This window comes from Urocampus carinirostris, chromosome 2 (assembly GCF_059441175.1).
Source record: "Urocampus carinirostris isolate Australia breed hairy pipefish chromosome 2, RoL_Ucar_1.0, whole genome shotgun sequence".
Lineage (NCBI taxonomy): Eukaryota > Metazoa > Chordata > Actinopteri > Syngnathiformes > Syngnathidae > Urocampus > Urocampus carinirostris.
The window spans coordinates 63,582,501-63,597,443 of NC_142350.1; the positions used below are offsets into that span (position 1 = coordinate 63,582,501).

The window sequence follows — 14,943 nt, forward strand, 5'->3', positions numbered from 1 at the left end:
AACGCTTTCGAATCGTGCACACTTTTGCATAATAATCATGGGTAAAAATGAATCTTGGATTGGCTTGCGCACATTATTTTCGGCTCCGATTTGAATAAAAATTACATGAGATTTTGTTTGGATATTCCTTGGCTAACCAATGTGTCAAACATCATTTGGTTTGGATACTACGGGCTGAAGATATTAACAGGGTTGGGTAGTGTTACTTTAACTGGATTACTTTCAATTACTTTTGGATTACTCCAATACCAAATATGCTAATAAAAGACAAAATAAACTAAATATAAATAAAATGACTCAATTTTGTGCAGGCTTGGGGAGTAACGGAATACATGGAACGGTAAAAATGATGTTGGCAAGCTGTTTGGATTTATTTTCATTTTGTTTCTGTCGTATTTTATGTTAATTTTGCCGGAGATCAAAGAGATCAAAGCCAGGAGAGAAAGCTTACCATGTGTTGTGAGTCATCATTTTATTCATATTTAGTTTCTTTTGTCTTTTATTAGCATATTTGGTATTGGAGTAATCCAAAAGTAATTGAAAGTAATCAAGTTAAAGTAACCCTACCCAACCCTGATGATTACTGATGCAGGGCCCCTGAGTCTGATCCGTTGGCGGCAACAGCCGCAGACCCTGATTGGCTGTTGTACTCTTTTTAAACCTCCGCCTTCCTGTCAACATTCGTCAGATCGTCTGCGAACGTTAGCTACATGCAAGGCAAGCTCTTTTGACTCCTGACTATCCTGCCCTGTTTTCCGTCTGATTCCCGTTGCCGACCCGTTTTCTGAACCCGTTTACGTTTTTGCTCCTCTGTACCGGCCAGGGTTGGGTAGGGTTACTTTAACTTGATTACTTTCAATTACTTTTGGATTACTCCAATACCAAATATGCTAATAAAAGACAAAATAAACTAAATATGAATCAAATGACTACATTTTGTGCAGGCTTGGGGTGTAACGGAACACATGGAACGGCAAAAACGATGTTGGCAAGCTGTTTGGATTTATTTTCATTTTGTTTCCGTCGCATTTTATGTTAATTTTGCCGGAGATCAAAGAGATCAAAGCCAGGAGATAAAGCTTACCACGTGTTGTGAGTCATCATTTTATTCATATTTAGTTTCTTTTGTCTTTTATTAGCATATTTGGTATTGGAGTTATCCAAATACAAAGCAGAAATACTTTTAGGCGCTCCTGCCCCGTCTACTTACCCGTTTTCCGTTCCCGACATCGCCATGGCACAGAAAATCCACTTCCGCGTTCAGAGCGACATGCTTCCCGTGTCCTGCAATCACCGGATCTTGGGCGCAACCCTTTCTCTTTCTTCCAATAAAACTTGTGAGAAACGCTACGCAAGTGGGTCCTGTCTCCGTTCTGGTCCTGACAATTCTCGAGTAAATACAATACTTGCAGGCGAGTTCAAGTGAGTTTTCTTTTCCCCCTGCTAGAATCATTGATCATAAAAGACATTGCGCTCATTTTCTACATTGTACTAAAAAGCTCAGACACTTGAGTTATAGCACTGTAATAAACTTTATTGGGAATTAACATACAATCTTTATAACGCAGACGGACGGTGGGAAGCCCATATAGCAGAAATGCTTTTAACAAATCTATACGAATCTCACAAAGTCATACATTTATGATAGAGTGTCATATAATTTTAATTCTGTTCCAGCTGAACATATGGCCTCAGAGTGCACTGAAGAGATGATGGTATGTTAATGTTGCTGAAATATAAATGGAAAGTATACTATGGAGAAGGCTAGTCTGGATGTCAGTGTCAATCAAAACATGGACGTTATGCTCCGTCTGGAATCAAAACATGGCTGAGATGCCCACAAAAATTATGAATATTAATAGAAAAGTGTTCCATTTGCTACGAGTTGTGTTTAGGATCATGTTTTCGCCAAAGAAATGCTTCAAAAAATGCTGCATGAACACACGCCGCTCTTGAGAAAAATACCTCAATTATTGTCTTTTTCAGGGGCATTTATGGTTTACGATATAAAATATGAAAAAAATACAAAAAAAGTAGATTTGAGTTTTAGAAAACAGTACTCTTATGTGAAATCATGTATATTTTTGTCATTATTTTATTTTGCCCTTTTGTCATGTCCAGCATGGTCGCCATAACAACCAGCTGGCCCCGCCCCTTGGCACCGGCTGTAACAGATTGTCTAAATTGCGTTTGTGCTTCTTAAGGGCGGGTTTGCTGGATCATTGCATTATTCTGTTCTGTTTTGCTCTGTTCTGTTTTGTTTGACTCGAGGAAGACCTGTCATGCCCGTTTCTCTGAGTTAGTGCCTTTAAGCCTGTTTTGTGAGTATTTCCTAGTCTGAGTTTCTGATTGCCTGTAAGCCTGTTTTTGTTTTTGTCCCTGCGTGTTGGACAACTTTTATTTTCTAAATAAAAGTAACTGATCTTTACGCAATTGAGTTCACACTGCCTGCCTCCCTGATCCGGTTTCGTGACATCTTTATAGTTTTTTCTTACAATGTAAATCTAAAAAAATGCAAAAAATAAGTTTGGGGTCTAAAAAAGACCACTGACGTGTAGGGGAGCTATTTTGGCTATCGCTAGAAAATGCACCAGGCAAAGAGTTAAGTTTTTTAGCCAGCTGCAGCCGGGGAGATGAGCTCTTTCCATACTCTCTTACTCAATCTCTGTGTTTTATTGAGATCACAAGACATGGAAAAGTAATAGTATGTTGAGACAAAAGACCAAAGTCCAGCCCCCTTGGAAAAGTACCAACACATTCAAACAAAGACAGGAGGACTAAGAGACAACATTAAACTGATTAGAAATACACACCTTTAGTAAATACGTTTAAGCTTACTTTACAATAAGACATAACAGAGAAAAATTCTGATTCATGTTTTACTCATGTCCATGTTATGTGAAAAACATGTATCTCTATTTGTTCGTCCTTTATTTCTATTTGTGGAATTTTTATAATTGTACTCTGGTCCGGATGTGGCCCACAAGCCATGAGTTTCACACCTATGGTCAAGAGGGAATTATTGTGTTAAAACTACAGTCGGCCGCTTCTTACTCTCCTTTACCTTTTTGTCTTTTGTCTTTAATTCAGGTTTCAAGCTGAGAAAGCGTCAGATCACCAACGAGCCCACGGGTGGCCCCGCTAACTGCCCACACCTTGTGGAAGCGCTACCTTGCGACCAACCCAGTTGCTACGATTGGCGACCAATCGGGCTGGAGAGATGCACGCCCGTGGAGCAAAAGAATTGTGGTCCCGGAACCCAACTTGTCCGGGTCCAGTGCGTCAACAGCAATGGTAAGATCCCAGTTTTTTTATTGAAACTTTCAGGTTGCTTGCCTAATCACCAACACATAGTCTAATCTGCCTATGTGTAGATGTGTGCTGGACACTGGGTACTGAAATGAATTTAAATATTGTTAGCATCTTCCACAACTCCACCAGTTTCCCCCGGAAATTTACTGAAATATCTTAAAATATCAATTTTGAGTCTCATTATTGTTTAATGGGCATGAAAACTGTTCTAACACACCTCCTACCAGTGCCCCAACCAGGGTTTGAAATGGACACAGGGATGTCCAATTATAACACATCTGTGCCACATGATCCAGAATCCTTTACAAGAACAATTTAGAACATTACATGTTGTCGGGTTATTGTGTAATTTCATTTCCACCACCACAACGAAACAAAATGAAAATAAATCCAAACAGCTTGCCAACAATCAATTTTGCCGTCCCATGTATTCCGTTACTCCCCAAGCCTGCACAAAATTTAGTCATTTTATTCATATTTAGTTTAATTTGTCTTTTATTAGCATATTTGGTATTGGAGTAATCCAAAAGTAATTGAAAGTAATCAAGTTAAAGTAACCCTACCCAACCCTGGCCGGTACAGAGGAGCAAAAACGTAAACAGAAAACGGGTCGGCAACGGGAATCAGACGGAAAACAGGGCAGGATAGTCAGGAGTCAAAAGAGCTTGCCTTTCATGTAGCTAACGTTCGCAGACGATCTGACGAATGTTGACAGGAAGGCGGAGGTTTAAAAAGAGTACAACAGCCAATCAGGGTCTGCGGCTGTTGCCGCCAACGGAGCAGACTCAGGGGCCCTGCATCAGTAATCATCAGGGTTGGGTAGGGTTACTTTAACTGGATTACTTTCAATTACTTTTGGATGACTCCAATACCAAATATGCTAATAAAAGACAAAATAAACTAAATATGAATACAATGATGACTCACAACACGTGGTAAGCTTTCTCTCCTGGCTTTGATCTCTTTGATCTCCGGCAAAAATAACAAAAAATGCGACAGAAACAAAATGAAAATAAATCCAAACAGCTTGCCAACATCATTTTTGCCGTTCCATGTATTCCGTTACTCCCCAAGCCTGCACAAAATTTAGTCATTTAGTCATACCACTAAATATATACCAGCTCGGTGGCCTTGGGGGTATGGCGCCTGCCTCGAGACTGGGAGGTTGTGGTTTAAGCCTCGGCCGAGTCATACCTAAGACCTAAACATTGGTACCTGTTGCCTCCCTGCTTGGCGTTCAGCATTAGGGGTTTGAATTGGGGGATTTGGTCACCTAATGACTCCCAACACCTCAGTTGGGTTGAGCGAGGGGCTGGGAATCCCCTCCTCCAAATCAATCTCCCAAAAAGAGTCAGAAATGACTCTGGCCACCTCCCACTAGGGGGATATGGCTGTGGTACATATATATTCCGTTACTCCCCAAGCCTGCACAAAATTTAGTCATTTTATTCCTATTTAGTTTCTTTTGTCTTTTATTAGCATATTTGGTATTGGAGTAATCCAAAAGTCATTGAAAGTAATCAAGTTCAAGTAACCCTACCCATCCCTGGTTGTATAGAATATAGTATAAAAGGCACACCTAGACCATAATTTCCCTTACAGTTCTCAACAAGGTCGAAAAGAGAACCGCCCTTGTTTTCACGAAAACGAGTTCCCCTCGCTTTGATGATTTTTATGCACGACAAGGTTTTTGACTCCCCGCCTGCCATAAGCGCTGACTTCAACCTCCTTCTTTTCACAAGCACATTATTTCCCAGTAAATCAAACCCCACTCAGCGCATAACTCCCCCTTTCCCACTTTGATCGCTGCTTCTTTTATGTACATACATTTTGCATCATTTACTAGCCATTCCCACTCAATGAGAAGGGCCACCTCGAGTGCCATTCACTCGGAAATGTTATCACCTGCCGCTGAATGGATGGGTCTTTGACGCCTCCGGCGCCGAGACGGACCGCCACCATCGATCCGCTTGCCTCCGATCTCTCCTCTTTCGGATGGAAATGGATTTTCTTCTTCTTTGTTTTTTTTTTTCGTCACGCTTTACTCCGAGGGATAAGGTCACAGGGGCAACAGGTGAAGGTCGTTCATTGAAAATAGGGACGTTTTTTCCCGGTTGAGTGATACACATCTGCTTGAAATGCATTAAAATGGACTTCGTTAAATAAATAGTTACCGTAAATTCCGGACTATAGAGTGCACCTGATTATAAGCCGCACCCACCAGATTTTAAAAGGTAAACCGATTTTGTACACACACAAGCCGCACCTGTATATAAGCCGCATGCGCCCACATTTAAACATGTAACACAAAATTAACCCAAACCCGACTTCAAACCCCGCGATTGAAACTAAATGTCCTTCATTAAAGTCCACAGTCCAAAAATCACAGCCTGCAAAATGAACGGAATATGATACCGGTGCTTAAGGTTTGATGCAGACCTGCAGAGTCCGGGTCCCGTTGAAAGTAATCCAAGAAAAAAAGTGTATACTTCCAAATGTAAGGGTGGGAAAAATATATCAGATGAACACATTTACTGACGCAACTCCTTTTTCTCTAACCAACTTTTTACCCCCTCTTCTTTCCTTGTCTGTCCCTCACCTTTAGCGGTCCCCACTCAAACTCGGCACCCCGCGTTTGTTCCGCCCCTCATTTTTCGTTCTCACGTGCAAAACATATCAGAATAAGTGTCTAAAATAAATACAAATAAATACATTACAAAAATATACAGTTGCAAATACATATTATACATGGGTTACACATATTTACGAAGAAAGACTATACACCGAGAGAGTTTTCAAAGCTTTAATAATAATAATATAGCTTTGACAGGGCAGTTAATGGTAGCAACACTCGAGGGCCGCTGGCGGCCATTAGAAAACTTACATAAATTGGCCGCATCACTGAATAAGCCGCAGGGTTGAAAGTTAGGGAAAAAAGTAGCGGCTTATAGTCCGAAATTTACAGTAAACAGAATAGAATAGAATATAATTTATTGTCATTGTTACAAAATGGGTTAACATATTGTTACAACGAAATTGGGCATGACACTCCAGTTTCACACATTCACAGTGAGGTAAAGAAACTAAGAAGATAAGGAACAGAGAAAACAAGGTTATAAAACAAGGAGGATAAGGTTAAATGTTCATTATAAATAAAATATAAAATTATAAATGTAAATGGGGCGGCAGGAGGTAAGTAATGCGCTCATCTTTGGATCAAGAGGTCGCAGGTTCGATTCCCGGTTCTTCCGTGTCCTTGGGCAAGACATTGAATCCCTAATGCCCCTGACAAGCAGGTAGTTGCCTTGCATGGGTAAGTGTTGAAGCGCTTTTGGGGGTCTTCAGTGACTTGAAAAGCGCTATAAAAATGCAGACCATCTAATAGTTAATTAAAAGAAATACATGCCTCCATTTTCATATGTTGCCCTTTATAAATATGACTCGGTTACATTAGCTTCAGTAATAATTGATATTAGGGCTGCAACTAACGATTGATTTGATAATCGGTGAATCTGTTGATTATTTTTTTCAATGAATCGGCCGCTTATAATAAAATGTGTCTAGGGATTTTTCTAAGTTTAATTTTGGAAAATCATTTGAATGAATCTTTACTGCGATCAGTAAATGAAATTGCCTATCGTTGTTGCTGGTGCTCCATCATAAATCTTATTTTTTTCTCTGAAGGTTGCTAGAATTTCCTACACTGATAAAATTAAATAATGTACTTACTGGTGTTATTTGAGTTCTGATATGAATTACAATCCCAATAAAATGGAATAAATGAACCAGGCCAATTGAAATAGCACACACACAATTTATTAACACAGAGACTTAATGATCGAAAAAAAGAGGGAAGGGGGCGCCGGAGATTATGGGAGATGTCGACTGCTGAAAGTTACCAGAACAGAGATAAAGTTATAATGCTCGCTGATTTGTTGAAATTCCCTTGTACAGAAAAAAAAACGCTCATTCCCAAGAACCAGCAAACATGGTGTTAAATTTGAAACCGTCTTCTTACTTGTTGTTGGGGAGAGATTTGGTCTCGTGCGCCGATATGGCTCATGTGCCGGCCCGCACAGCTGCGCCGGCATGCAAGGCAGTAGCAAAGAGAGCAAACTATCGATCAGTTCCTCTTTTTTTGTATGGACCAGTGACACTTGACCAGATCATGCCTCAATAGGCATGGTCTTAAATATCTGATCATGCCGCTATTGGCGTGGTCTTAGATATCTGATACTCACAGTATCGGGTAACAGTCATTGAAGTTGCTAAACTTGTTAGAAAGCCAAAGAAGTGAGAAATTTGCGTAATGTTTTGTACTTGAGAATGCCCCTCCAATCGACACAATTACGTACAGTGAGAACGCTATTTGAACAACAAGAGTATGAGTATGGATGTTAAAAGGGGACTGTATGAGAGTGTGATTGTGCCGACTGTGTTGTATGGTGCAGAGACTTGGAGCCTGAATGCAGATTTGAGAAGGAAATTAAATGTTTTTGAGATGAAGTGTTTGAGGAGTATGTTAGGACTGACAAGATTGGATGGGTTGAGGAATGAAATTGTGAGAGACAGAACTGGAGTAGTAGTGGAACTGAGCAAGCGTGTGGATAAGAGAGTACTCGGTTGGTTTGGACACATGGAGAGGATGGATGAGGAGGGAATGTTTACAGAGCAGAAGTCAATGGAAGGAGACCAAGAGGAAGGCTGCGCTTGACGTGGATGGATGGTGTTATGAGTGCACTGCAGGAAATAGGTCTAAATATAATGGAAGCTAGAGCTCTTGTTGGTGATAGAAAGGAGTGGAGAGGTGTTGTGAAAGGATTAGTGGGATTGTGGACGCGTTCTTAAGGATGGGCTGGGCACCCGTATGATGCAGCAGGGGTAAACCAGCGAAAGCTGTCGGCCCTGCTGTTGAACAAAAGAGTGTGTTGTGTCACCCTGACCCGAGTAACAAGGCCGCTTTTTGGTGTCCCGTTTCATCTGGATGGACGAAAGCATGACCAACTTGGGTGCCGAGGTGCCTAACTTGTTTGGGTGTTTGGGCAATTGGGTTGGCCATGGTCCATAAAAATGTGTGTGTTTTTTGTTTTTGTTATTTATTTCCCTTTTATTTTCTTTGTCATTGTATGTGTGTGTCTTGCTGCCGGTCACCCCTCTTGAGGGATATGACCAAGGTAGATAGATAGATAGATAGATAGATAGATAGATAGATAGATAGATAGATAGATAGAGAACACTATTTCTTAAATACATTGCATTGGGTGTTTTAATTACATTCAAAACGTCATGTTATCAGATTTCATTTTAGTACATGGTGAATTGGTACGATCAGTAACCGTCCAAAAGGGGACGCAGTCGTTCTATCCATTCCAAAGTTCTGAGTTACTTAGAAGTCAAATTTGTACTGGGCTTATTTGCTCTAAATGTGTGACTGGGAGGTCGCTGGTTCGCGCCTCGGCCGAGTCATACCTAATTGGTATAATGGCGGCGCCCTCTGTTGGCTGCGGCTGCATCGGCTCGCTACAACGGGTCAGGTGTATCGACATTTCGTTCTGTGTACATTGTTACAAAGAATGACAATACAAAGGAAATTATTATTATTATTATTATTATTATATCAAAGAAATATGCACGCGAATATTTTACAAATGTATGGTTGGATATAAATACTAACAGCAAATTAATGGTCGCAGAATACAAAACATTTGTTTGCCCGCATAGTTACAGTGCATGAAGGTAAAAATACACGGGTCCGCCTGATGTTGTGTCCTAAATGTGGTATTTCGAAGTCGAGTCGAAGTACAACAAAGTTGAGTAAAGTTAGTCGAGAACCGGCTTCTTCGGCTCGGCTCACTAAAAGGAACCGGCTCTTTCGGGTGCTAAACGGCTCTTCGGGTTGTTTTTGCTTCTTTAATCCCAACATGACCAAATATTATGTAAAATTATGCACAAAATGACTTAAAGGTAGGGGGGAATATAAAAAAAGGAAAAAATACCAAAATGAAAAAGTAGTACAAGGGTGAGAAAAAAATAAACAAGAGGAAGAGAAAAAAAGAAGGAAAGATTTAGAAAAAAGCCAGAAAAAAGAAAAGAAGGAAATGTAGGAAAAAAGTAAATAGAGAACAAAAAGAAAAAAGTAACAGCTCGGAAAAAATAAACACAATGAGATTTTTTTTAAAGGAATTTAAAAAAAAGTAGAAAAAAACACGAAAAAAAGAAGAAAAGGTTTGTGTTGCATTGAAATAATTTCCAATTGTATCAAGTGAATCTTGTTGCCAACATTGTACTTCCACTAAAAAATGTGACTAAGTATTTTGTTAAAATTATGCGACAAAATATATCAGGAAAAAAAAAAAAGAAACGGATATCGTGTGAAAGAATTGTAAGAACAAACGACGTTTGTAGGCCGTACAACCTTTGCAATAGCAAATGAGTCAATTCCTTCAAAAGAGAAAAACAATAATATATATAAGTTTTAGACATGTTTGATAATTAATTATCTTGCCACATTTGGGATTATGGTTGCTCACTGCTGTTTCAAGCGTTGCTCACCGACTTTGTGTGAACGCTCAGACCTCTGCAAAATTAGAGGAAACATTGCCTACGACCCTAGTGGTGAAGGGAAAATACAGAAATATTAGAGGCAAAAATACACAGAACTTTAGTCAGAAATCTGAACTTTCTCGTCTGTAACTTCCGATTTTTTCTTTTTATAATCCTACGCATGGACTTCTCATAACAAGTTGTCTATTTATGCTCAGGAGATCCAATGGATGAGAGCTTCTGCTCATCCACCCCGCCCCCGGATCCCGTAGCCTGCCAGGTGCCTTGCTCAAAGGACTGCGTGCTGAGCGACTGGACGGCGTGGTCGACCTGCTCTCAGACCTGCTCCAGCAAAACCGTGGAAGGAAAGCAGATGAGGACAAGATCCATTCTGGCCTACAACGCCGGCGAGGGTAAGGAAGCGAGTATCTCGTTGCAGATTTCCACTTTCGGAAAAGATCGGATTACAGTGACCACCGGAATTATCGTGGGGGTTACTTTTAAAAAAAATGACCCGTACTAGCATGTGTTAATTTCTTACATTTATTTGTAATTAAGTCATAAATTAATAAACAAACCCTTCATACATCCCCAATCATTAACTCATTCAATGCCAATCATTTTTCCAAATTGAAATTTCTCCATTTTTGCCATTTAGACTCATTTTTGTAGGCTTAAAAAATATAGTTCCAATAACGTGATCACAGGACTCCGGTCACCATGGCGATCACAAAACGTCATCCCTCTCTGACCAGACGATGACGGGACTCTGTTTTTTCAATTAACTGCCCATTACTATATGTCCTTATCTCCTGACTCTCACCACTTCACTACACCTAACCGCCATATAGAGTCACCGACACACTCATTTGCTGGAAAAACGAAGCACCCAGAGCAAGAAAGGCTTCCTCGATGTGTGGACAAAGATCTAATCCGCTCCTGCCATCTTACGTCACGTCATGTTTATTTGTATGGCCCTCAAAAGGAAGAAAAAAACAAAATAAAAATAAAACATTGAAAAAATAGTAACAAAAATTAACAATACAAAACAATAAAGAAACAGGCCTGAACTAAACGTTCCGTGCACATCCGAAAGAATGTGATCGCCATAGTGACCACCAGAATCATGTGATCACGTCATTAGAACTACATTTTTCTAAGCCTACAAAAATGAGTCACTGGTTATTTATCACACTGGGGATTTCATCTCATCTCATCTCATCAGCCGTACCGCTTATCCTCATTAGGGTCGCGGGGGGACTGGAGCCCATCCCAGCAATCTTCGGGCAGTGGGCAGGGGACACCCTGAACTGGTTGCCAGCCAATCGCAGGGCACACAGGGACAGACAACTCATTCACTCATTCACACCTAGGGACAATTTGGACCGGCCAATTCACCTGAAATGCATGTTTTTGGAACGTGGGAGGAAACCGGAGTGCCCGGAGGAAACCCACGCAAGCACGGGGAGAACATACAAACTCCGCACAGGAAGTCTGGAGCTGGATTTGAACCCACGACAGGTTCCCATGACATGAACTGTGCCGCACAAGCGCTAACCTCTGCGCCGCCGTGCTGCCACACTGGGGATTTATCATACTGAAAGCATTCCCAGAGGCTTGATACTTAGCAATGAACCGCGTCAAACCCTATATAATAGTGTTTTGAAATAAAACAAGAAAAACATTTATTTATGTTTTGGCCCTTAGGGACGAAGCTTCTGAAAATATATTTATACAATATGGCGTTAAATGAGTTAATTCAAACACCTTAAAGCCCCTGAATGTAATATTTGACCACTAGATGGCACTGTGCTGTCTTGTATGAGTGACAGTGACACTGGACAGCGTGGCGGCAGGATGCCGGACAAACATGGCGCCCATCTAATGGAAAATTAACAGTGTTTTTTAATAAATAGAATTAGAAACGGTATAAGAAGGGCACTAAATATTCCACACTGTCCCTTTAATAAAAAAAGTTGTGATTTAATCATTTCTGAAAAGGTAAAAAAGAGAAAAAAATAAATAGGATTTTTAATTAATTTGATTTTCCCAAACCTTTTCTGTAAAATGTGACATCAGTTCCTGTTTGTTCTCATTGTTTGTCTTGTGTGTCCTCATTCACAGTCACTGACATGGTTGTTGCCTGGATCACTGTTATGGAGGGTAACTCAAGCAGACTAGTTGGAGCCACTAGTTAGCTTGGTTAGCATGTTAGCACTTGCTAATTATGGTCATGAGACTAGTAAATGTTTAGCACCTGTAGTCTAGTCCAGGCGTGTTTCTTTGTTATTATTCAAATTTTGCTTTGTGTTTGTCTTTTTGCATTCGATTCGGTATTATATTTATCATTGCATTTTTTAATTATCATAATTTTTTTTCTTTAAGGTCTTTCGCGGGTACCCAAATTTCCGGAACTTTTGGGTAAATCGTCATCGTGACTAGATGAATGTGTCATCGTTTACAAGTTAAAATTTTGCTGCATTTGTGGACACTCGGAACTTCCGACATTTGAAAAATCCACCGTATTTTCACAATGATATGGCGCACATTAAAATGTTTCTGCGAAATTTGTGATGCGCCCTATAGAGCGGTGTGTGCCATGTGTGTGTTGTGGACATCAAGTAGAGGACGCCATGTAACTTTTAAAAAAAATATGAGTATGTTTGAGTATGGAGTACTTGTGTGTAATGGTGTATGCGTGTATCTAATACGTTCTTTGAGTTCTGATATGAATTACTAATCCCAAGAAAATTAAATCAATAAATTCTGCCGTTTAATATAGCAAACACAGAAAATCAATGATAGAAAAAAAGGGTTTTGGGTTAGGCGCCGCAGATTATGGGAGTTTTCGACCGCTGAAAGTCTGGAAGTTACTAGCACAAAAAGATAGTTTCTGCTATAATGCTAGTCGATTTGGGGAGATCCCCTTGTACGGAAAAAAACAGTTATCCCAAGAACCAGCAAACATGGAGTTAAATCTTTAGCCGTCACCTTACTTGCATTGCGGAGAGATTTTGTCTCGTGCTCTGGATGGTCGCAACGTATGGCCCACGTGCTGAATTCCAGGCCGCAGGGCTTGGTGCGGCCGTCGTGCGAGACGAACAAGGCAGGCAGACAGGCAAGAGAAAAAGCACAGCCAAATCTTTTTATATGGACGAGTGATGCTCGACCAGATCACGCTTCTATGGGCATGGTTTTAGATATGATACTCTCAGTATCGGGTGACGGTGTTTGAAATTGCAAATTTGTTAGAAAGACAAGGAAGACATTTGTGTAGTGCACTGTACTTGCGAATGCCCCTCTAATAAACATACGTATGTACGGTGAAAACATTATTTTATCAATACACTGCCTTGGATATTTCAATTACATTCAAAACTTCATGTTATCAGATTTCATTACGGTACATGGTGAATTGGTACGTCCGGGAAGTGTACAAAATAGGACACAGTCGTTCCATCCGTTCCAAAATGAGTTATTTTAAACAAAGAAGGTGAAAGTCATTTTTGTGCTAGACTCATTTGCTCTACATACTTTATCATCAATAAATAATAAAGCACAACCAAACCCGTGTTCCCGGTGTAAGGTGGGTGTAGTCGAGGATACCGTAACAGTAAAGGACACCATAGTAACATTAGAGGGTGATGTGTGCGCTAAATGTTGAAGTATTCACGGGCGGTCTGTACATAAGTTGGGCCTTGTTTGGTAGGGGACACCATAATAGCAAAAGACACCATGATAACAATAAAGAGTTAGGTATTGAGGCTAAGGGATGAAGTTTTGGCGCAGGGTTTGTACTTAAACCCCGCGCCATTTCATTCAGTGTGTGCTAAATACAACAATAGCTCACATAATTGTGACTGGGTCTCTTAGTCCTTTGAACCATACCGTTGTGAAAATACGGTAAACGAAAAAAATCAAAGCATAAACTACTAAAAGATTTGTGGTTTAATTCCATTCCTCCAAAAACAATATTAAAAGCATTGTCTTGAAGTTCTGAATGTCCACTTTCCCCCTGAACCCAAATACCCTGCAAAATAACTCCATGTCAATATTCACCTTGATTTTTTTGCAATCCCCTTACTTTCTTTAAACACTAAATTGATGAGTGGGGGTTTAGAAATGCTTAGTTTTAAATGTTGAGCCACATGCTGCTTCTTCACCACTTGATCACAAACAGTAAACCCTTTTTAAATGTTAGTATTTTACAGCATACAACTTCGAGTAGTGCAGTGTAATTGAACACAAGACAAACTGGAATAGTTCTAGATAGATAGATAGATAAATACTTTATTCATCCCCGTAGGGAAATTCACACTTCCAGCAGTATCCTTGTGTTGATTATTAACAGATTAACAGGTATTGTAGTTTAGCAACAGCGGAGTGTATGACGTCGCACGCTAGGCCAAAAGTTTGACGTCCCTGCAGCAGATGGAAATCTTTGTGCCCAGGGTTACCCCACCTCGTGTTCACGTAGATAGCGAGTCCGCTTCCTCTCCGCTTCCGCAGGCTTTTATGTCCCTGTCTGCCCTAACAGCGCTGAAGCAGGGTAGCTCCACGCTAGCGTCCGGGATGCTAGACGTGAGCCACCTTTCCCTAAAACACAGCAAACTGCTCTACCTGTACGCTTTGATGTTTTACACCAGCACTGCCAGTTCGTCAGTCTTATTGGTAGAGAGTTCACATTTCCCATGATTACGGACGGGTACCGAAGGCTTATATCGCCGCTAGCCGCTTAGCCTTCACCTTAGCTCCGGCTCTGCAGCCACCATAGGGGCCCCTCATCACGCCGGCACGAGAATTCTTCAGGGCAAGGAGTTGATTCCTTGAATAAACGTATTTTTGTGCATTAGAACCCATAATGATAGGATAGAAAGTAACCCAAAGTGTAGTTGTCAAACGGGACGAAAAACACCGAAGATAGAAGCAGACAATTAAAACAATAAATCACAAAAGGAGCAAAATAACACGGAGCTGCTGGAAAGGCTGCCACTCGCGCCTCTGATCTTATGTTATATGTTAATAATAAGATTTTATTATTCTTTTTGATGGATAAAATACAAGTGTAGTACACTCCCTAACTCCAAC

General features: G+C 40.5%; 1 protein-coding gene across 1 annotated transcript in view; it reads left to right on the top strand.

The window, feature by feature from the left end:
* The window catches only part of LOC148372974 (thrombospondin type-1 domain-containing protein 7A-like), a 339,221-nt gene that overhangs the window by 177,505 nt on the left and 146,773 nt on the right, over positions 1-14,943 (top strand). Inside the window, exons 7-8 of the mRNA XM_088327730.1 lie at positions 3,091-3,294; positions 10,074-10,268. Of these exons, the coding sequence (XP_088183856.1) occupies positions 3,091-3,294; positions 10,074-10,268 (399 nt within the window). The remainder of the gene's footprint in view (positions 1-3,090; positions 3,295-10,073; positions 10,269-14,943) is intronic.